Below are 24,794 nucleotides of genomic sequence, written 5' to 3'. Positions count from 1 at the left end.
ACAAGGTGTCAAGATTAAATTAGTAAACTAGGTAATGTTCAGTAGACTAGTAGTGATTTAAGTTTTTCTTTTAAATTTCATAATTTCAAATTTGCTTAATTGATTTTTATGGCATGGCACTATGGCAGTTTAATTAACTTAGGTTAGTCCTAACCTAATCTGCATGAGTGGTTTGTTTCATTATCTACATTTTGATTCTAACAATAAAGAACAGTTTATTTATAGTTATTAAAAGAGCAAATTGTCATAAAATAAAATTCGCTCAAATAGACTATAAAAAACCATAATAAGAATTCATTTCATAGATTTACTGGGCACCTGTGTGATGACTGATGAGTGATGAGGTATTATGCACTTGTTAATAAGATGATGTATGATGTCCTCTAAAAAAATTACTACATTTAGCAGTTGTCTCCAATAGTCCAATGCTCCAATGATAATAAAGGTGTTAGCCGTTAGGTATAAGGCATTAAGGTCATTGATGGGACGAGTACATCATATTTTAAAATTATTTAATTAAATTTATTATTCAAAATAATACAAAAGCCGTTTTCAATCCATAGCACTATAGTAAATTATCACCGAAAATTTATTTTTAAATGATTTACTCTGTTTACCCTGGTTATATGTGAGTAGTTTATTTCCATTCATAATTTTCAAGGTTTAACTAAACTTAGTAAACTTACCTATAATAATAATAATAATAATACAACAATTTAGGTACCAAAACACCATAAAGAGAATTAATTTTATGCAAATCAATAAGATTTGAATAAAATATATTGAGTTGATCTTTAATGCCGTAACCATATTAAATACTAAATGTTTAAAGTAGGTATTTAAAATCATGTTTAATATTATTTATCTATTATAATTTTTAAAATTTGTTTTTTGATAAATGACAATAACAGTTATTATAATATAAATTAATATTAATACACTTTACATAAATATATATATAATATATATAAATATGAATTTAATATAAAAAAATAAAATAATTAAATATTCTACTATAAATAAATTATTGTAATTCTTGACCCAATAATGATAGCTGTTCTAAGAATTCTGGTGCATTGTTCACAACAGTTGATCCATAGACAATTTTTAATTGTGGTAAACCAGGTGACACAGCTTTATTTCTTACGTACTCTAATAAATTTTGGTATTCGATGTAATTGCCTCCGCCCACTATAAACACTATAACCTCACTAAAATTATTTTTAGACTTAAATCCATCAGAATTACGTAGCTGTTTTGGATCGAAATAACGAAATTCATCTGATGTGCTAGATGACTGTTTATTTTCTAATAATTCATCAACAATTCTAGTTACAGGAAACGTGTGTCTTTTAACTACTAAATTTTTCACTCCTTCCATAACAAACGAAGAAGTATGAGAAAGTAATTTTTCAAACATATTAACAGATTTAGTACCACCTCCGTACTGATTTGTTGTTGTTGTTGTGATATTAGAAAACATTTTCCATCTTTTAATGTATTTAAGTGGGCTAAGATCACAACCTTGTTTCTCTAAAGCTGATGAATACATATCTATGTCTGAATCTGATATGGAATGTGTATAGATGTAATAAATTATAAATAGTCTCATTTTGTCTTCAGGAGTTCCAGCTTCTGTATCATTTATAATATCTAATATTTGTTTATCTAAAGATGCTTGACTCATTACTTTTTCTTCAAATTCAAACAGTAAATCTAAACGTCGTGATTTAATCACTGATAAAATGCTAGTAGCTAAATCTGTATGCATGTCTATTAATCTTTTTTTCTCTAATAGTTGTGGTAAAGAGTTAACAGCAGATGTTAGTTTAGCCGTATTATCACTCATCATGGCTAAAGCCACATCACTTTCACCGTCTAAACCCATAGATTCTTTTAACTGTTTGACTTCTTCTTCAGAGTTCTTTAAATGCTCCAGTTCAGATTGAATTGATTCTGCTACTGTAGGGAATGGGCTTCCTTTGTGAGTTATCCAAAAGGAATCTTTTGGATCTAAATCAAAAGTTTTTGGTTTCTTTTGCTCTTGAGCTACTGTAACCCTATTTAAATTAAGTTTTAATACATCATGTACTAATGCTTGATAAGTCCATGTATGATGTAAGGGTGTTGCCATATCAATATTACGGTCAAGTACAACCAAGAGGGGTCGTTGAAAATTGTAAATTCCAGAGTTCTCAGATGAAAACAAACTATTTCTAGTATCTCTTAAATTTTCTCTTAATTTTTTATCTAATTTTTCTGCTACCATTTCTGCAGCATTACCACGAGCACTACGAATAATAGGTAATGTTCCAAGAGTTACAAACACCGAATATAAACCATCAACAGTATCATCCATCATTACTTCTACATCAGTATCCTTTGCATCTGCACGGTTCAATGCATAGTATGATACTGATTGAGCATTTTGATTGCTTAATATAAATAATTCATCTTCCAAAGAAATAAAATTTAAATATTGGTCATAAATTTTATGAACATGACTTACATTTTCAGTTTGTAATGCTGAGCTAGCTAAATCTTCTAGTTTTTGACGACAAATCGCAGAGATAAAATTTAAATAATATTTTTCATACACATTATTTTGAAAGTCTTGAGCTATTCTGTCAAGATTATCTTGATCAGGCATACAAAAATAAATAGCTGCTACATCAGGAATAGGATCTCGTTCAGAATGAATACTCAAGTGCAATGTAACACCACATTCTCGTAATTCTTTAATTGGAATTAATGGTGATAGGATGTCTTGACCACGACGATCATAAATAAGTACTTTCCATACAGGTTCTGAGCCATTATCTTTATATTCGGGACTATTTAAGTTGAGCATTTGCTTCAATGCAGCAATTTGTTTGTCCCGAATTGAAGATGTCATGATTCTAGTTTTATTATTAAATCGTTAATATTTTATTATATAAGATTTTATCCCAGAAATATTGATATCATTACTAAATTGTCTTTAGGCTTATAATGATTTTGTAACCTTGCAGCAACTATAGATCCATATTAATTTTTTAAGCTGGATATAAGACCTTAAACAAAATAAAAAATATAGTCAATTTTAATAAATATATAAGAAAGATAGTTTTTGTAGTAAAAAAAGAATAAGACTCAAGAGTAAGCTAATATAAAAATATATTTATATATATACTAAGTTGTAAAGCTTTTTATTAATTTCTTAACTTTAAGCTAATATTTAGATATTTAAAATGTTTCAACATAAAAACCTTACTAGGTCTAGTGAAGTAAAAAATGGTGAAAACATATTTTAATTTATAACTTGAATCTAGAGAATTTCAGAAACTTAACTGACTGATTTAAAAAATGGTATAATAATTACTCAATACATTTAAAAAATATAATATAGTTCATAATACATGAAAAAAAAATTAATTAACAGGTTGCTAGTATTTCAGTTAGAAGACTATACAAATAAAATGTATAGGTATTCATATGAGGAATTGATAACCTCTTTTATTAATTGCATAGATTTTTATGATTAATTTTGGATGTAACATCAATGGCATAATTATTTCAATAAAAAAATATTTTTTAATGAAATCTTATTAGAATCTAAAATTTATTGGATACCAATGTAAAACACTCACTTTTAGTTAAATCCAAGTGTATAAGGCCAAAAATAAATTTTAACACTTAAATAAATATATTATTGTTAATGTTTAAATTAATAACAACTTTCAAATGATCATAAAATGTAATAGTTTTTAATTTTAAAATAGTTAAATGAACACTTTTATATTTTAATAATAACAATAAAAAAAAAAAATTCTTTTTGATTATTATCAATTAAGTTTGTTATCAATGTAGTGTTGTCAGTTACCACGTCGATTTGGTATTCAATCAAGTACCTGGTAACAGAACGGCGTGATCGTCTGACATAACCACAAAATAAATTCTTACGTCTCTCGTTCAGGTTTCATGTAAATAAAAGAATTTCTGTATCTGAAATTCTGAAGTTTCCACTAATTATTTAATTATTAAATTTACTTTAACTAAAAGTCTGTTCTCTCGTTTTTTATAATGGCGTTAAATTTGAAAGTAAAAGTGCACCCTGTTGTGTTATTTCAAATTGTGGATGCGTATGAACGTAGGAATATTGATGCTCATCGAGTAATTGGTACATTGATGGGTAAGTGCACAAAATAAATGAAATACATTATGGCCTATCATAAATCAATTTTTATATTTCAGGTACCGTCGATAAAGGTGTAGTTGAAGTGACCAATTCTTTTGGTGTCCCTCATAAAGAATATGAAGACACTGTTAGTACGATCCCATTAACTGTTCTTTAATAGTTAAACTTGTAATATTTTATATATTTTAAGGTGGAGGCTGATATCGCATACGCAGCAGATATGTTAAAAATGAATCAAAAAGTCAACCGATTAGAACAAATTGTTGGATGGTGGGCTACTGGTAATGAAGTAACTACACATTCATCAACTATTCACGAATACTACTTGATGGAATGTAACAATCCAGTACACATCACTTTGGATACAACATTGAAAAACGATAATATGGGTTTAAAAGCATACATCAGGTAAGCTAATGATTTTAGTATATTAATTAAAAAAATATATTAACTATTACTACATTTTTGATGGCAAGTGTGACCGATATGTTAATATTTTAATTTCTTAATCCATTGTTTTTTAGTTGTTTTGATTTTATGCAAATTTTTACATACCTTAATTTAATTCATAATATTTTGTTTCAGTACTCAAATTGGTGTTCCTGGAGGAAAAACTGGAAATATGTTTATTAATGTTCCAATTGAAGTTACATGTTATCAACCTGAAACAGTTGGATGTATGTTAATATTTATACACATTCCTTTTTTTTTAAAATTTTTTAATTAAAAATATTTGAAATACAGTAATGGTATTATAAATACCAGTTTAAATCATTGGAACAGTATTTTACAAATATAAAAATATAATATAACTGAAGTAAACTCAAAAATAATAATCCAGAATCATGCTTATTGTACAAATGTACTACCAGTATTACATTTTTATTATTATTATTATTTTAGCTTTATTTATTTGTGCTTTTTTTTAGTAAGCTTGTGCCAGAAAACTATAGCTGTTGGACAAAAATGTCAAGAACCAATCGCTGAGCTGATACAAATAGAAGAGGCATCATCAAAAATCTCAGATCTTTTGGAGGTAGTTTTATCTTACATTGATAAGGTGTTAGCATCAAGCGACTGTAATGCAGCTGACAACAGTCATATTGGTCGTATATTACTTGACCTTATGCACAGTGTACCTCACGTGACACCTGAGCGATTTGAAGAGATGTTTAATTCCAATGTTAAGGTAATTATTTTATCCTTTGTTTAACCTTATTTTAATGAATCTTATAATAATAATCATATATGTATGTATTTTTTAGGATTTATTGATGGTTATTACTTTATCTCAATTGACCAAGACCCAATTAGAACTCAACGAAAAACTCACATTACTCAGCTTGTCATAAATAAAATACCAAGTATAAATACCATAACAGCCCGAAAAATTTTTATATTCTTTAATCATCCATAATTTAATCAATTTATGCTGTAGGAGTTTAATAAAGGTTTTAATTATATAATAATAATCAAGAATTTATCTTATTATTAAAACAATAAATATGGAATTGAAAACCTTTATTAATTAAATTTATTATTGCACTTCTTTTTCAGTTTTTGTGCATCTTCCTTTATTTCCTATTTAACATAGAATTATTATTTTTTGTTGGTATTTTAGTAAAATTTTGTATAGATGTGAAATTAGAATATTACTTAATTGTAATACAATACCTACATGCAAAACAACAAAAACAAAATTGCATTGGTTTGACAGCTAATATAAGATGTCTCAACAAGTAGAGGTACAAATCTGACTATAGAGTCAGAATGCCTATGGAGCCTAGAATAAAAAATAAAAATTCATCAGTGGTAGTAGTAGTGTAGGAGTGTATCAATTGCACTCAAGATGAGGGTGAATGAATTTAGGTGGTTCAGTTATTATATGATTATAATTAACTGAGACTAAGATGCCGTGGGAATGGCTATGGAAATGAATATTGATTTTTACGTAAATAATTATTTACAATTAATTGAAGACAAAAAAAAATGTCAGAAGCCTTGTCCTCATCAATAATGAAAGTTTACAACCTAACCATGAAGTGCTGTATAACACTGTATACACACAATAAATTTATTTTATCTTCTGCTAGAATTTAGTATCCTAGGGTTATTACCACCATCAGGATCTCTTATTATTTTACTTTGTTCTTAAATCCCTATTTTAATGAGATTTTTTATTTAGCTATTTTTTTCTAGACTTTTAAGAAATTTCTTACTCTTTTTCTATTCTAGAACTTCTCTTTTTAATTCTGACCCAAAAGTCTTAATTTCTTTTAATTTATTTAAACAAAAAGTAATAATTTAAGTGGGGATTTAATACAAGTAAATTATAAAATATTAGTAGTTTATGGTGACGGCCATACTTGCTCAGAATTGTTTTTTTTGGATAAAAATATATCATTGAATTGGAATTTAACACTAGTATTTTACTCAATGATAAAGTATATTCAATAAATATGTATGTTAGATAAATTACCTATTTATAACTAGCACTTTTTTCAATAAGTGTCTTAGTTTTTTAATGTTATATGTAACATTTATTGATTTAGTATAAAAATCAATTACCATAATACTCAGTAGGTTATTCTAGTTTTTAAAATAATAATTGATGAAGAGTAGAAAATATTAGTTATATAAGAATTTAGGGAGTAGGCGAGGAATCAATTGTTTTATTTGTAATTTAGGTGCTATAAGAATAACCTTTAAAAAAACTGTGTATACTGTATAAACATATCGAGATAATTAAATAACAATAATAATTTAACATTGAACCAATACGGTTCGTTTTGTAATTATTGCACTATAATTAAATAGTAACTTAAGGAACTTTAAAATATACACATTTTTTTCCTATAAATAAAGCATTCAATTTTCAAGTTATTTTTGTACACTTTGTAACAATAGATATTTTCAGTATTCACAAATACATCACAATTATATTACCTTGAAAAAATCTATACTCTATATCTATATCTATACTATAAGTGGCTTAATTGTGTATTTTAAAATACTCGTATTGATTATTGCCATCAGGTTTTTTTTTTAAATTTAAATTTAAACTGCTTATAGTTATAATAAAATAAAAAATTGTTTTCATGTGCATATAAAACTATATGCATGTATTATATTTTTTTTAACACAAATAAAACTAAATTTTAATATCAACTCTAATTCAACATTCATTGCAATACACCACTTATGTCTTATTGTCATATCAGGTTACAAATATTTTAAAGAGCCAATAAACTTATAACAAACATAAATATAGGCATCATAAATTTATAAACGAAAAAAAAAAATATATAAGTAATTTATAGGAAAAAAATACATGTTTTGGTTAAATTACATTTTTACCCGTACTTTAATTCTAACAACCAAAAATGCTATAATTGTATTATTATAATTATTATTTTATGAGTAGTATCTTATAATAAGTTAAATAAATTGCTTAAATGGAAGATAGTCAACATTACACAACTATATTAGTAAGTTGGTGTTAGAACACGTAAAAAGCTCTTTAAAAACCATTTCTATAACAACAATGTTTGAGTCAATTATTAAATAGTTAAATTACTCAACAAGTATTGCATAGTTACGGAAAAATGGGTCAACGAGGCATTTTAATAATTATTTATAATTCAATATGCAGACAATCATTAAAGGTTGTGTGAGTCACAAGTACCTATTAAATTACATCTACAAATAAGATATAATATGTATTCTGAGTTTTGAATTAACATATTAAATTTTTGGTAACTTCTCCCTAACAACTAAAGGGTTGTTCTTTTCAATTGAGTTGCGACCATTCTTTTGATAATCATAGGAGCAATTGTGCGATTCTGAGTACCTAAAATGTAATATAAATAAAATAAAGTTAAAATTTACAATTAGGAACTAAAATTAAAAAAAATAGAAATAATAAAAAGACAAATGAAACCTAATATAATTATTATTTTTATTAAATTTTTAAAGCCTGGTAACTATGGCCATTAGCTGTACAGTTGGTTAAAACACGTGTATGCGTGACAAACTTTTTACCACTACGATTCCCGAGTGGTTAACCATCCAGGAAACTAGTGGCAAAGGCTGTTACTTGCTCTCAATCACATTGAGTGATTAATCGCAGGCACCGCGCCACGCCAAGCCAACTAAATATAATTAATTTATACTTTAAAATAAATAATTATTTCTTTTGCTCCAAACACAAGTATTTTGAATTGGAACACATATTGGAGATAATTACTTTCAAATATTAACTAATTGTATATAAATTAGACAAATTGAACTTATTTATAACTTACCTATGTACTGGACAAAAAAGAAGCCCACATCGACATGTATACTGAGCGCTAATAGTTAGTTTTTTATTGCATTGAGCGCACCGTTTTTTCTTTTTCTCTACCACTTGATTAGGTACAGTCTGATTCAGATCTTCAGGTACAATAGCTGGAGATTTTTTTTCCACTCTATTACTTTCTGATTCCATAGGTTCTTCATCATCATCAAGTTGAATAGGCATGTCTGATCTATTCAGTATTCTATGTATAGCTCCCAATCCCGTATTATTGGATAGGGACATAGCAGTCATTTGTTCAGTCGGTGATGCTTGTCTAGAAACATTTATGTGGATATTATGGGATAACACCAATGATGAACTACTAGGACGTCTAGACCAATCTGTGCTGGACACATCAATATCAGTACCCGATTCTGAAATACTAAAATCAAAACATGTTTTAATGACATATTGTTTTATAACAAATAAAGTGATAAATAATACATACTGCAGTAATTTTAATCAATTGTATTATTTTATGAATACCAATGCAATTGTCAATTATTAATTATTAAGTTAAAATAGTATAATATTTTTTAATTTATTCTATTATTCTACATTTATATCAAATCTTTATAAAATAAGTTATAAGTTAAATGTACTACGTCATACAATAGTTAATATTGTATATTAAATTACCTGTCAATGCTGGAAGTACTACCAGTATGTCTAGGTTCATTCATGATATGGCAAAGTTGTCTAGTTGTAGTTGATTTTGAATTCTTTTCCGAGCATGTAGTACTTGCAATAGTCGGCAAAACGGGTATTCTTGAAAATTCAGCACTACGAACATACTTCCCCATAACAGGAGTTGATTGAACAATAGGTAATCTCCATGTATGTAGTTTGCTACTATCTTTTTCAGTCTTCATTTGTGATTTTTCTGGTGCTGAAGCTGATTTACGATGCTCAGGTTTTGTTCTTTTTAACTAGAAATTTTTACAATTCGTATGTGTTAAAAAAAAATAAAAATATTGTTTGATATAATATACATCAAAATAAATTAAAATGCAATAATAATATATTTAGTTACTAGGTGAAATATTATTGTGGTCAGTTTATTTATTTTATTTCAAAATTTAATTATGAATTAACATAACTTACTAAATTATTCTTTTTAGAGTAAAAGTTATTTCATTAGATGTAGAATAAGTTACCATGTAATTAAGCCATGAGATTAGGTGAATAGTCACAAATAAGTAGAGCGTGAACAAAATCATTTAAGTAACTTTCCCTTAACTCTCAAAGAAACTAACAATGAATATTATACTATTTCATATAATATTGATGAAAATAACTAACACGGGAGTATATTTGATTTCCCTATAGGGCGATTTTAAATTTTTTGTTACAGCCATTTTATCATATAAATATAAGATATTTATAATAATAATAATAATTTTTTTTAATGAGTTTTTAAAAATAAATTATTTTATCTCAGTAATTATTTGAAAATGAATTATATGAACAACAACAACAACAACAACAAAATACATAATAATAATAATAAAAATAAAAAAAACAATAAAACAATAAAACAAAGGACAAAATAAAATAATGATAACAATCATTAACAGCTAGTATATTATACAGAGTGATTCAAAATATGTTGCCCTTTTTTTATATAAATATAATATAAATTTAGATAAAAATATTTAATATGAGTTTTTTTATTTAGATATATTTAAAATCATTAGCAATTTAATATATATTTTTTACAATATTTAAGGGTGGGTTTTAGGGGTCAACTTAAGAAATTAAAAATTTTAACCCATACATTTTTGGCAATTATAATGTGGAAAATTGTTTTCATAGTATTTTGATACATAGAAAATTAATATTCAATTAAGTAGCTCAAAGAAATTTAAAGTTAAGATGAGACTAGTAGAATACCGGGATACATTGTAAAATGTTGGTTTTATATGAATTAATTGTAATATTTAATGTTTAGGTGAGTGGAACACCATTTTTTGTGGTATCCCAGTACCATAGTATGTACTTCTTTTAACTTAATTTTAAATACTTCTGACTAATAAACTACTTATTAGAATCACAATTTATATGTATCCGAATACTTTTAAAACAATTCTTCATATAATGTTGCAAAAATATATTGGTCCCCATTTGAGAATTTCTTAAATAGATTAATAGTATTTCTGTGTAGGTTAGGTTAGGTCAATGTAAGTAAAAATATAATACATTATTTATATGTATATTTGGCGGGGCTTAGTAATAAAATGTTCTATTAATCAAGCTAGACTAAATTAGGCATTTATAAAACACTAGTTGATCTTGTACAGCATTGCACTAGACAAATCAAGTAATGTCAGTAAATTTAATCTTTCTTAATCTCCATAAAATGAAAAATACAAATTTTTTGCAATACTCATTAGAGTAGTGTTGACCAAATATAAAATACAGATCTAAAATGATATACAATCATAATGACTATTACAGAGTATGTATGCTAAGTTAAAAAAAAAATCTGACTAAGAAATAATATTTTCCATTTTTATCCCTCATAAAATTTTAGTAAATGCATTTTCCTTTCTATGTGGGTCTTTTTTAAATCATAGAACAAAACAACAGACCAAATGTCATAATTATAGCTTCAGGGGTTCCAGCTGAGTAATGATGAATCAGTAATTATATAACATGTTATTAAATATACAAAATCATTAATTTAGTTAAAACCTAAATATTAGGTATCAGTGAACCATAAATATTGGGTACTTAAAGTGTTAAAGTATTGAGTACTGAAGTATCAATAAGTTATTTAAAAAAAGGAAATAATCTATAAAAGTAAGTTTTAAGTAAAATTAAACTTACCTTAGATTTTGATGAAATAGAAAGAGTTTCTAAATTATGTTTCAACAGCATCATCTTAAGATATGTCGTATTATTTTCAACGGATGGCTTAGATTTTTTCTTTTTTGGTAATTCTACTGTAGATAATTTTCTAGACAGATATTTTTCCACATTTATTAAACTGTTAAAAAGTTATTCAGAAATATTTTTAAACTTACCTAGAGGATTCCTTTAAATTTGTTAAAGAACCATCACTATTTTCAATTACACGAAGTAAGTTAATAACTTCACCTTCGCGAAATATTAAGACTGCAAGCTTACTACCTGGAGGTGCATCCTCTAATATTTCTTTTCTGTGAGATTAATAACAAAAATTATGTAAGATTAGATTACATAAGAGAAATCATATTATGATATATTTCATACAATAGGCTTAAAATTTGGTGAACCAATAAACAATAATCATTTTTCCAACACTCCCTAATATCTTTTTGTTATAATTATAGAAAAACTACTAATAAATTTAATAAATTTATCAATGGACAATCATTAACTACATTTGGTTTCCAATCATTCAGCAGATTTACAAAAATGTTAAAGTATTTTTTCTACTCTGGCATTCAAAGAAAGCAAATCTAAAAATAAATAATCATCATTATAAGTTCAAAACATTAATTTTTTTATTTATAATCTAATATTGTTATATAACAATTGGTAAAACTAATCGTGATTAAAAGTAATCATGATAACACTATATTTTGATGTGTTTATGTTAATCTATTCTGAATTCCCTAAATACTGAATTAGAATGTACAAACAATGGAAAATGTATTAAGCCATTTATATCAGAATGTAATGCATTATAAAAATACTACCTAACAGATTTATCTTGTAAAAAAAATAACTTAGAAAACAATCTTTATTAACATCACTTATTCAATATTAAATAGATATAGTTTACTAATTTTATATGCATTTAGTACCTACAATAGTAGTATAAACCTAATTTTTGTTAATTAATTTCTCTTAATATGTATAATATGTTATATACCAAAAATACTCAAGAAAATAATTGTAAGATTTATTTAGATTTATAGGTGTTATGCTATAATACGTAAAGAAAATCATTATTTTATAATATGTTGAGTACTTGAGTCATCTATAATTTACTGTTTTGGATTTATAAAATATTACTTACTTATTTAGATTAACCAATTGTCGAATAGTTTCATTGTCCAAGGGTAACATTCTACGACTTGTGCCAATGGGCCCACCTTGTAAGGATAATACCAATCGCAATGTTGAGCCATCGTGAAGATTATTACTAGCTATAGTTGTATGGTCAGATAATATTTTTTCCCCTAGGAGCAAATGTTGTTGGTTGACTGGTATACCTGGGAATATAATGTTCACTAAAATATTGAATACCAAAAAACAGACAAATAGACATTTAACAATAACACAAACCTTCAACACGTTGTATTCGTGACTTCAATGAACTTATATAATCGGTTGGGCACACAGTAATTTCAAATGCTGTACCCGTAAGTGTTTCAATAGTAAGTGATATAGGTGAATCATCCAATTGTTCATTGTCAGGATTTGATCTCCATTTTTGTTTACGTGACATACCTAAGTGAATTTACTAGGTATACTGGCGTACTATTGGTGTTGTCTAAACATTATATTATTCCGTTTAAAACAACAACACCTGGAAAAATGAAATTTAAAGTAATGATGACATCATTCCCTGTTGCCATAAATGGTGCAACAAAGTTCAATAGCTATTGAATTGAGATTATAATTTATAGTATATATACATAACATGCCATTATATGTGTTGAGATAGTATGTGACCTTAGGCCTCATAGCCAAATATAAATAATAATACGCATTTTATATTTTTTTGTGAGCATTTCAATTACGCTCGAACGACGAGTATGTAAATACTTACTTTTTCCAAAGCGATGTCTATAACTGTAAGTCCGAAGAAACGACTCTTGAAGTCCACTACCTACAATTAGCCCGATGATTGTTGTGAATCCGTCGGCCCTCCCAGGTGATGAGCAACGAGCGTTTCAGAACGACAAAGGTGATACTACAGGTAGTGGGTATTAGTGACTGTAATTTTGCAGGCGCCTATTACAGTGTGAAATGTGAATGACTTAAATGCGGAAATGGTAGCTATTCCGCCGTTGGCGATGGTGGTGGGTCAGTAGGTGATCGAACTAATGATAATAGACTTTTTTCTTTATTATAATTATTATTATATTGTCGAATTTGAACACACTGTTACTAGGCGGATGGTGAATAATAATAATGAAATAATAATAAAAAAAAAAAAAAAAATAACAAACGATTAATCCATCGACAAGGACGTCGCGCGCTCGTGCGCCGAAGTGTACGCGCGTCAAGAAAAAAGAGAAGACGGCGACGGCGACGAGGACGGTGGCGTCGACGCTGGAAAGGTGTGTGCGCCGTGTGGGGGACCCCAGAACGGAAGTGTTGAGCTTGAGGACTGTGGGCCGCGGAGACGGAGAGATAATAAATTATGGCAAAATAAAAAATAAAAATAATAATATCACGACGACGGCCGACGGAACACGACCGCACCACCGTGGGAATCACGAATTCGCGAATCCCGACACCTGTCCTCCTTGGTATCAATTTTTTTTTTCACTTTTTCGGTTTCCCTCTCGTCTACCGTCGGCTAAAACTCCCTCCAAAGTCTAAGCGCAGAACGGTTCAGAATATTTTATTTCGTGTGGTCTAAGGTTCCAATAGCGTTTATCTCTACCGTACACCTATAGGCATAGTGTACGAGACGTACGTTGTTCATCGTACCTATTTTATACACATTAATTTTATATTTAAATATATAATAATATTATCTATAAATTTTGACAAAGTCGCGACTTTTTGAAAACCCAATCGACTTACTCAGCGCCGTGTTCAACGTCTATTAATAATATTATTTAGAGATATTGACTCATTGTCGTGTATAATCTATGAAGTATAAGGTGTTTTTGTCTTGGCTAAATGGATCTATTTATGTAATAAATGCGTCATACGCCGGTTCGGTAGGATTGGTCACAATTCTTATCATAATCCTTCCGGGAGTAGTTGTACTATAATAATAGCACAGAACAATAATAATAATAGGTTCCCGTAATACACTATGGTCGAGAAATAATTTTCTGATTACCGCACGAAGCGACACTGCTTTGTAAACTTTCGCGCCATTTGCTGTTATCAGTTTTCATTTTGTATTCAGTGAAATTCAATCGACTTCCATTATACTTTTTGGTTTTTAGAAAAACCGCTAATAAAATTACGATTGACAACTCTGCAGCTGCATTGACATCATGATGGTTTATCAAGTACTGAGTAAATACTGTCTAGCGAACGGCCGTAATTTTGAATTTGTTTTCTTTGTAATCGAACAATAGCTTATTCGTTTATGAACATGAGCGATCTTTCGACGATACGGTTGTATTTTTCGTTTTAATAATTCTTATTTCTTTTAATTCTTTTAATTTCTCTTATTCGTTTTTGGAAACAATCATAAATAAATTCATGATTATTGATCTACGAAAATATCATTACTTTTACAAATTGTGGCATTGTACCTACTTGACTTTTTGTTTGGACGTGATTTTCGTTTAAATTTTTGTTTTATACATTGATAGAATTTTTGTATTGCATATCTGCATTCGACTGGTTTATTACTTTATTTTAAGAAGTACGTTAAGCGTAAACTTTAATTGTCTATATTTTTTCTTCTAATTATTCGTCACAATGAAAAACTCGGCTTCAACTTCCCGAAGTGGTGATGATTCAGAAGTTTCAATCAAAAAACGTAAAGTTGATCACATGGTTGAAGGTTCGATTGTCAAAGTAGTACTAAAGAATTTCATGTAAGTTGGTTTTTACATTCATAAAATCTGTAAAAATGTTTATGTAGTTATGGTTTAGTTATGATATATTGAACTTATTTCAATTTATAAATTACAATAACATTACCTACCTAATAAGTCAAAGATATAAATGTTATTGATTTTACAGGACTTTTTCTGAAGTTGTTTATACTCCAAATTCAAAACTGAATCTAATACTTGGACCCAATGGATCTGGAAAGTCATCAATTGTTACAGCTCTCATATTAGGATTTGGTGGTAATCCAAAGGACATTAATAGAGGAGACAAAGTTAGTATAATTTTAGCAACACCATAAAGTATTATCAGGAAATTTCTTGTTTATAAGTAACATATCAATTAATATCATATATGCGACTAGGAGCTAAGTAAGCGTTGCCTTCTTCTGAAAATGCTTACTTTCTTTATAAGTTTAATGTGAATATCAATTATAACTGTAGCTATAATATAAAATGGAGAATATTAAAAAACAATATTTGATTTTGTCAAACATTTTAGTATTTATCTATTCTATTGTATCGGTTATTATTACCATGATATTCATATCAAAATATTGATTCATTTTAATATGGATTAATGTGTAAATCCGTTTTTCATATTCACTAGAGCGTAGACTTATGCACTATTCAACTTTCAAATGTATATTTAAAGTATATATTTATATTTGTAATAAAATTATCCATAACAAATTAGTAGATATAATTTTTATAAATTTTGCACTATATAATACATGGTCTTTCAATATGTATCATAATCACAATTCAATCAAAACATTTTTAACTGGCTTAAGAAAAATGTTTATGGTATTTCTGTATCATCTCGACTACCCAAATATTCCAAGACTACCTGTTTGAATTATCTGGGTTATCTCAACTACCTTTATATAGGAATTTATTATTTATAAAATATGTATATTCCCGTATTGTAATCTATATCATTGTAATGTACATTTTAATTTTGTTTTCGATCTACAATTTACTATAAACCAATTAGTTTACTTTAACCATTTTATGTTTGTATTTATTTTGTCAGTCATTTGACAGTCGTCCTATTGTCCATATTAGCGCTATGTCTAGTCAATATGAATTTTTTTAATTTACCATCGTTAGAGAAAGAAGCTGTTAATTTTCTCTAAAAACGTGGAGTGTTCAAAGTATTTTTATTTTAACTATTTTAAAAAAGAAATTTTTTTGAAATATAATTTTAAAAAATGCCAAAAAAAGATAAATATACCTAATAGTAATTAGTTTGCGAAATCACGAATACCATTTACAACTGCCATGTGATTTATACATTGCTGGTCAAATGAAATGACTAGTATTAAGTGGTGTGAACAAGAATTAAATTTAAGGGTAAATACAGTTATTGACTGGAATAAATTGGAATAATCACTTATGTGAAGTATGTGAAATGGCTATTGAAAATAAACCACAAAGAAAATAGATGAACCGTGGAAAATTGTAGAGATCGATGAAAATTTATTTTCAAAAAGAAAAAATCATGTTAGGAAAGTACTTTCTGGACAATGGATACATAAAGAAATTTGTCATAAAACAAAAGAGTCATTTTTAAGAAAAGTATCAAACAGAAAAACAGGAACTCTACTTATGGCGATCAAGAACAGCATTCAGGAAGGTACCATGATTTCTTCAGATTGTTGGCGTGCATATAACTCTGAATTATTAAAATCATTCGGCTTCAATCACTATACTGTCAATCTTACTTATAATTTTGTAGACCTTACCACAGGAGTACAAACCTAAACGATTGAACATCTTTGGGGATCAGTGAAGTGGCAAAACAAAAAACATAGGGGAACAGATCGCTATCATCTAGATTCTAGATCAGTGGTCTTCAAGCTTCAACTGATGGGTCACGTATACTTTAAAATTATGTCGCGATAAGTCTTCTTTTTAAAATAAAAATTAAATTTATATAAGGTTAAAAAATAATTACAAATCTTACGTGGGTTGCAAAAAATGTAGGCTTAAAAAGTGGGTCGAGAGTCTAAAAAAGTTGAAGACCACTGATCTAGATCAGGGGTCTCCAAACTTTTTTATTCAAGGGCCACAAAAAATATCATCATCTCTTAGCGGGCCAAAAGTTTATACACATACTATTATACTACATTAACACATACATTTTTAATTTTTAAATGTTAGATATATCATCTTGTATATTTATTATCCTATGAGAGCTGCGGGCCGGTTAAAATGTGTTCGAGGGCCGTAGTTTGGAGATCCCTGATCTAGATTATACCTGACTGAATTTGTTTCCTTGAAAACGATTCGCCGTTTAATAGAATTTTAATGAATATTAAAACCTGCTTTCCTCCTCAAAATATTATTAATTATTTTTATTATTTAAAAAATTGCAGTAGTCAAATTAACACGGTTGATTATATAATTGGTAGTCTTGGAAATATTTGGGTAGTTGAAATAACAAAGTTGTGCGCCTAAGGTAGTCGAGATATCATGCAAGTACCATATTTAAGTATTAATGTATATTATTTCCATCTTAAATTTTAAAGTATGTCCTTAAAATCATAAATATGTAAAAAAATAAACTATAATTTTATCAAAGAAGAAAATAATAACAAAGGTAATAATTAAAACATACATTTTAATTTTGGGTTATGTAATTGTATTTAACTATTATATTATGACTTAACTACTTGTAGGTCAGTCAATTTGTAAAACTAGGTAAATCTGTAGCAGATATTTCTATAGAACTTTATAAGAGATCAAATCAAAATATGAATTTGAGAAGGACAATATTTGCCAGCAATGATACTTGTCACTATTATGTCAACAGTATCTTAGTCTCAAAAAAAAAAGTAAATATTTTAAAATATTGTATAATTGTATTATGTTGATGAATAATTACATAAAAACAATTTTTTTTTTAGTATAATGATGTCGTAGAAAGCTTTAACATTAAAGTGCATAACTTATGTCAGTTTTTACCACAAGACAGATTAGAAGATTTTTCAAAATTAGATTCCAAAGGTTTATTAGTAAATGCATTACAAAGTATTGGTAAGCATTTAACAAGTTTTAATGTTTGATCAATGGATTTTTATTTAGTTCTTTTATTACATTAATGTAGAAAATAAAGACTTATTGGACAATTTTGAAAAATTAAAAACTCTTGCTGATAGTATAACTTCACATGATGGCGATAAAAAGAGATTACAAGATAATATTAGATTAGAGGTTGCGGTAAATCTAAAGTAAGCTTATATATATATATTTTTTAAGGGTTTGAAAGTAGTAAACCTTTAAACTCAATTGCCTATGTTATAAATATTATTTTAATTTTTTTCATTTTTAGACTAGAAACAATTGTCAGTACATTCACAGAAAAAAAGTCATTAGAAGAACAATTATTGGTTGTGTTACAGAAGAGATGTTGGTCCTTATATATATTGGCCTGGAAACAAATTTCTAGTGTATGTATATATTGTTTTTATTACATAAAACTGCATTCATGTTGGGGTATATTGCCCATTTAGTGAGATTTTCATTTTTTAAATAAAATATTTTAACTATAAATAAACTATTCAAAATTGCATGATAATAATTACAACTTTATATTTGTCGTCACTATTGAATATTATTAATGACATAGTTTATTAATCTTCTTTTGGAATACTTGTGTAAATTTTAGATGAAATAGAGGCCTTGGCCATGATTTTCTAAGTGTTAAAGTGTGTAGATTCAACACTAAGCTAAAAAATATAAAATTGTATACCTAATATATTAAAAATTAAATATCTATCATTATATTATTATTTTGAATCATATGTTACAATACTGTTAAAAGAGAAAAACTTTTATGCAATATTTATGCTTATACTTTTTTGTTCATAGGAAAAAAAACAATTTGAAGAATCAAAAAAACATAATAATGCTGCCTTGAGTCTTATCAATCAACACAGAGAAAAAATTAAAAAAAAAAAATTAGGGGAAAATAATTTGAAAAATGTGGTTCTTCAGAATGTAATTAACTAAACCTAACTAAATAACATTCTGGATCATTTAAGAAAATGTATGTTTTTTAGGCAAATATAGTAAGTAAGATAATGGATAAACTTAATAATCAAGTTGGAGCTGCTGAATGTCATGTATCTGATATAAATACATTAAAAAAAACTGTTAAAAAAAGTTCAATAAAAATTGAAGATCTTTTAGAGTCCATATCATCTATGGAAGAGAAGTTGCAGAGTATAAAAAATGAAACATTAAATGTTGAAGGTAAAATTAAAAACTTGGATATTTTATCATTCATTCTATGTATTTTGATACTGAAATGAGTAATTATATTTTATTTAGAGTGTAAATTGGAACTTGCCAAAATTAATGATAATATCAAAACCATTGATTCAAATATTTGCCCTGTAAGGAGTAACTTAGAGAGTGTTAAAAATAAATTAAGAGGTCTAACTGAAAAAATGTATGGTTAGTATTTTTATGTTATTTAAATAAAATAGTATGTTAATTTAGTTTAAAGTTTCACATAATATTTACTGTGTTTAAATATTTATTTAATTTTTATTGAACTATTTATATTTTGTATTAAGCTATTGATCAAGAACTTGAACGTGAAAAAAGAAAAGAGGATGGCAAAAATCAATTACTACAGAGAAAGTTTCCTGAAATGTGGAAAGCTATAAAATGGCTAAGAAACTGTGACAAGACAACAATTTTTAATGGACAAGTATTTGAACCATTATTCACTCAGGTATTTTAAATTAACAAAAAACTATTTAGTATTAATTATTTATTTAGTTTTTAATTATATATTTATATAATTAATAATAATTATAGATTGAAGTATATGACCAAAAAAATGCCAAGTACATAGAAAACATAATTAATTATCGTGATATGATTGCATTTGTTTTTGAGTATGCTGAAGATTTGACTACATTTAATAAAATAGTTAAACAAGAACGTTGGCAAAAAATAAATTCAATCTCAGCTCCTCCTGCCAATATTAAAATTAATGAGACACCAAATTATGATATAAATAATTTAAGGTAAGCTATCAAAATACCCTATCAAAATAATAATAGTTGTAAATGAAACATTAATACTAATAAATAAATGATTAATATTAATGTTAATAGTGTTACTAATGCTATAAATTTATGTATTAATTATTAAATAATTTATTTAAACTACTTTAGAATATGTAATTTAATAACTTCACTTAAGAATATAAAATGTTAAAAAATTAGTGGTTTCCCTTTTTGGTATATGAATTTTATTATAGTTTATTATATTAAGTAATATCTTTAAAACAAACTTTTTGATCTTATGATTTATTTATATACAAACTTAGTTTATTTTTATGTTTGAAATAGACAATTTGGTTTCCATACATATGCACTAGATATGATACAAGCTCCAACTGTTATAAGGAGATATCTAGCTAGAAATTATGATATGCAAAATATACCTATTGGTTCAAAGGAAGTTATTAATAATCTACAGAGTTTACCCAGTAATATTGGGTTCTTTTTTGCAGGTAATACAATACAATTGAAATCGAGATATTTATCATTATTAATTGTATTTTTATTTTATTTTTAGGTAATGATCAAGTCCATATAAAAACTTCAAACTATACAGGAGAAAAAATCACACGACAATCACAAATATCAAATGAGGCACAATTTTTGCTGTTTTCTGTTGACTCAAATTTGATTAAATCACTGAATATTAGGTAAATTGTTATTATAATTTTATAATTCTTATGATAATTGGTAATCTAAAATTACTGACATTTCATTTATTTTTGAAATGTCTTGGATGATTTTTTCGTTGGCATAATATATTACTAAGAAAAATAGAAATGAAATGATAAAATGTCAATATATCTAACATGAATCTAAATAACTAATTTGTATTTTTCATTTTTCATTTTTTTTTTATGTTTTTTATAATTTTGTTTTTTGTAACTTCAGAAATTACTCATGTGACTTATTGCATTATTTATGTGGTATATTATGTTTGGTTTATTGAAAGTTTAGGTGAGCAGAGTAATAGATCAATATTTTGTGTGGTACCCCATACCACTCCACTTCTCTCATCATAACATTAAATACTTATATCTCATAAATTACTTGTCCAAATATTGATATTTAAGTATCCAAATACTCTTATAAAAATGTTTTACATTAGGATTTTCAAAAGAGTATAGGTTCTCATTTCAATTTTTTAAGTTGAGACATAAAACCCCACCTAAAGTATAAAATTTGCTAATTATTTTGAAATATTTTTATCTATTATAAATATTCTAGATTTATATAGCTTTATTTTAAATTTAGTATCACTGTATGGACATTATAAAAACAGAGATGAATTATTTAGTAAATAGACTCATTATGGATACCATTGGTTAGATGATAATATAATTTTAATACTATTCTTATTTTTAATACATGCATTATTTTTTTTGAAAAATATCAAAATATGCTTGACAATCAAAAATATAAAATTGTTATACTAATACATATAATCAAATTATATTCATTAACTCATTATCCTCAGATTCAAATTTGTTCAAATCTTTCCTAGCTACTTTTTTAATTAATCAATAGAAAAATGCATATAAAATATAAATACAATTCCATAACTTAATTATTAATATTTTAAATTATATTCTCACATTTATCATGATATTTTTTAAATAAATTAATTTGTATCAACAAAATTTTTTTATTACGGTTTTTTTTAGGAAAGAAGAAGCTAGAGTAAATTGTGAACATTTTGAACAACAACAAATTGAATTTAATAATCAGCTCAGAATTGCTGAAGACAGTCGTCAACCTTTTATTGCTAGAAAAAAAGAAATACAAGGAAGTTTTTTGAAATTTCAAAATAGACAAAAAGCTCTTGATAAAATGATAAAAGATATAGAGTTCAAAAAAAGTGAACTTAAAACTGAAAAAGAAAGATTGATCAAATTATCGGATCAAAATTCGGTTTGTTTATTATATTTGCTATTAAATAATAAATATTGATCATTCATCAGTTTATTTATTCGTTTTGTATTGTTAGCAATTAATCAGTAAATATTTTGATTCAATGAATGGAGTTATTGATATGCTGGACAGTTATTCAACAAGTTTAAAATACCTGATTGCTTCAACCTTTGTTGTTAGCTATTGTTACATTGATATGGAAGAAGAAAACAAAGTTTTGAAGCAATTAAAACAACTCTATGCAACTAGCTTGGTATGGATATTTGTGAATTTAAATTGTTTGTTTAATTTATTGAACATTTTATGACTTGTATCTCTATTCTTAGAACAATTTCAATGAATACCTGAAATACATACAAAGTCTGGACTCAAAATTCAAGAAAATTCATGATGTAGCTGTACATTGGTCTAAAGGATTGTCTCCTTACGATAAAACTTTATTTCAACCCATGAAGGACAAATTTGATGCGATAGAAGAAAGTGATATTGAAGACTTAGATGTATTAATTGTTGAGAAAAAAGCCAAACTTAACTGTCTGAACATTGATCCAAATGCCCCTCAAGTAAATTAAGAACAAATGTTAAATTTCTGTTAAAATAGAAATTTATAACAATAATAAATATATTATACTAATTATATTTTCTGTTAATATTATTATAGTTAATAAAAGAATACAAGGAACGCAAAATAAAAATAAAAAATTTAGAAAAGAAATTGGAAACCTTAAACCTGAGTGCTGAAACTAAAGCATATGAAATTGACAAATTATACACTGAATGGTTTCCAAAAATACAAGAACTTACATATTTGTTGAGTGTTAATTTTCAGAAGTTCCTCACATCGTTTGGTTGTAAGGGCATAATTGAATTGGACATTGGCGTAACGAGGGTAAATATTCTGTAACCAGTAACCACTATTTATTGGCAATGATTTTAATTTATGGATTAAATTCAAAATATGGTTTATAGTATGATTTTCAAGCATATGGGCTATTGATAAAGGTGCAGTTTCGAAATGATCTTCCTTCGTTGAGGCTATTAGATGCCAAAAGTCAAAGTGGTGGTGAACGTGCATTGACAACAGCGTTATTTTTGTTGAGCCTCCAAGAAGTCACACATTTTCCATTTAGAATTGTTGATGAAATTAATCAAGTTTGTTGGCTATTAAAATGAAATGTTTATGAAAATATTAGATATTAGATAACTGTTTGTTGACATACAATATTATTTTGTAGGGCATGGATAAAGTCTATGAAAGGAAATTGATGGAACTGTTTATGGAGTTATTTGAAGATAGGAAAAATCAGTATTTTGTAGTAACACCAAAGGTTTGTTAAATATATTTGTATGATGGAAGGGGACTTTTTTTTATAAAATCTAAAAGTATTTTTCAATGGTAAATGTAGAACTTCACTATTAAATCATATCTTTAAAGTATTAATTTGTTTTCGTACATATTGCAACCAAACAATTTAGTATAAATCAATCTCAAATAATTGCATATCTTAAGTCCCTGTAATAAAAAAGTTTCTTCAAAATAAATCCCTCTATATTGAATCTACCTACATAGGTTTTTCAATATTAATTGTTGAATATAAATTATAATATAAATGTTTGCATCATATCAATGTAAAATAATTTAGATGTCATACGGTTTTTGTTAAATTCAATAATTTAATATTTATGTACATGAATACAATAATAATTAGTGTATATGTATTATGTATGTATTAACATTTATTTTTTTATTGTTCGACTTAAAAATTATTAAACTAACAATCTTAAATATAATAATTAAACATACATAACATAATACCAAGTATGCGGTCTTGGAATATGATCATTATAATTCAGTTGTTGGTATAATATTATCACTTTGATATTAGCTTAAATAAACTTAACATTTTGTAAGTAGTAATTGAATTTTATATTAATTTAGTAATTTTTATTCTTTAATTTCAGTTGATCAAGAACCTTTCATTTAAAAACACCACAGTGGATATTATATTTTGTATCGATAAATAAAGAATCGAATATGACCATTGATAATTTCTTTTACCCTATTACTTATAAGAATGACTCAATATTTCAAATATTGCGAGTTCTTGTACTATTAGGTATTAAGATTGTTCAATTTTTTTTTTTTTATTTAATTATTTATATTTTATGTTATTTACAGTGTTATGAGTTATTGTTAATACTTAATAGTAATAAGTTATATTATATTATTATAAGGTTCATGTTTCATATTAATTATATTCATAAAATGTTTAGACTCTTAAATGTATAACTGTTTAAACCCATATCATTTTTCCTAGATTAATATTAAATATAAGACACTAAAAAATGTTGTTTTATTTGTAATTTTTTTTTTGTTTTTATTATTCAATTCACAAATTTATTATACACCAACTCATAAAAATCATACTTAATATCTACCATCTAAATAATATCTAAAAAAAAAAAAAAATGATAATAATAATAATAATAAACAAAGATTGTACAATCAAATATTTTTAATCAACTCACATCATAATGATAAT

General features: G+C 26.4%; 4 protein-coding genes across 5 annotated transcripts; 2 read left to right on the top strand and 2 right to left on the bottom strand.

Moving 5' to 3' along the window:
* Positions 1 to 500: 500 nt before the first annotated feature.
* On the bottom strand, positions 501 to 4,868 carry LOC114130909 (sec1 family domain-containing protein 1). 2 transcript variants are annotated; one of them, XM_050202988.1, is made up of 2 exons: positions 4,733 to 4,868; positions 501 to 3,053 (listed from the first exon to the last, which is right to left on the bottom strand). In XM_050202988.1, exon 2 carries the CDS (start codon positions 2,894 to 2,896, stop codon positions 1,025 to 1,027), a length of 1,872 nt encoding a protein of 623 aa, XP_050058945.1. In that variant the 5' UTR covers positions 2,897 to 3,053; positions 4,733 to 4,868; the 3' UTR covers positions 501 to 1,024. The 2 variants fall into 2 exon arrangements, with proteins under 2 accessions (XP_050058945.1, XP_027851785.2); XM_027995984.2 differs by lacking the exon at positions 4,733 to 4,868 and adding an exon at positions 3,630 to 3,798.
* LOC114130911 (eukaryotic translation initiation factor 3 subunit F-1) lies at positions 3,943 to 5,726 on the top strand. The gene is made up of 6 exons (XM_027995987.2): positions 3,943 to 4,171; positions 4,234 to 4,304; positions 4,368 to 4,585; positions 4,763 to 4,854; positions 5,107 to 5,366; positions 5,443 to 5,726. The coding sequence occupies exons 1-6, from the start codon at positions 4,063 to 4,065 to the stop codon at positions 5,527 to 5,529; spliced, it is 837 nt and encodes a 278-aa protein (XP_027851788.2). The 5' UTR covers positions 3,943 to 4,062; the 3' UTR covers positions 5,530 to 5,726.
* Positions 5,727 to 7,797: 2,071 nt separating this feature from the next.
* On the bottom strand, positions 7,798 to 13,865 carry LOC126550799 (AN1-type zinc finger protein 4-like). The gene is made up of 8 exons (XM_050202991.1): positions 13,279 to 13,865; positions 12,792 to 13,035; positions 12,523 to 12,718; positions 11,543 to 11,677; positions 11,346 to 11,475; positions 9,156 to 9,445; positions 8,482 to 8,898; positions 7,798 to 8,027 (listed from the first exon to the last, which is right to left on the bottom strand). The coding sequence occupies exons 2-8, from the start codon at positions 12,952 to 12,954 to the stop codon at positions 7,922 to 7,924; spliced, it is 1,437 nt and encodes a 478-aa protein (XP_050058948.1). The 5' UTR covers positions 12,955 to 13,035; positions 13,279 to 13,865; the 3' UTR covers positions 7,798 to 7,921.
* Positions 13,866 to 14,236: 371 nt separating this feature from the next.
* Positions 14,237 to 24,604, top strand: LOC114130907 (structural maintenance of chromosomes protein 5). Its single transcript, XM_050202987.1, has 20 exons — positions 14,237 to 15,241; positions 15,390 to 15,531; positions 17,941 to 18,096; positions 18,169 to 18,298; positions 18,369 to 18,492; positions 18,594 to 18,711; positions 19,133 to 19,261; positions 19,324 to 19,516; positions 19,595 to 19,720; positions 19,843 to 20,003; positions 20,090 to 20,301; positions 20,629 to 20,792; positions 20,858 to 20,990; positions 22,005 to 22,251; positions 22,328 to 22,504; positions 22,578 to 22,814; positions 22,913 to 23,140; positions 23,221 to 23,403; positions 23,487 to 23,579; positions 24,214 to 24,604. Exons 1-20 carry the CDS (start codon positions 15,123 to 15,125, stop codon positions 24,274 to 24,276), a joined length of 3,135 nt encoding a protein of 1,044 aa, XP_050058944.1. The 5' UTR covers positions 14,237 to 15,122; the 3' UTR covers positions 24,277 to 24,604.
* The last annotated feature ends 190 nt before the right edge of the window (positions 24,605 to 24,794 follow it).

Source organism: Aphis gossypii, chromosome 3 (assembly GCF_020184175.1).
Source record: "Aphis gossypii isolate Hap1 chromosome 3, ASM2018417v2, whole genome shotgun sequence".
In the NCBI taxonomy this organism is placed as follows: Eukaryota; Metazoa; Arthropoda; class Insecta; order Hemiptera; family Aphididae; genus Aphis; species Aphis gossypii.
The sequence above is the reverse complement of the archived record's forward strand: the minus strand, read 5'-3'. Positions and strand labels throughout refer to the sequence as shown.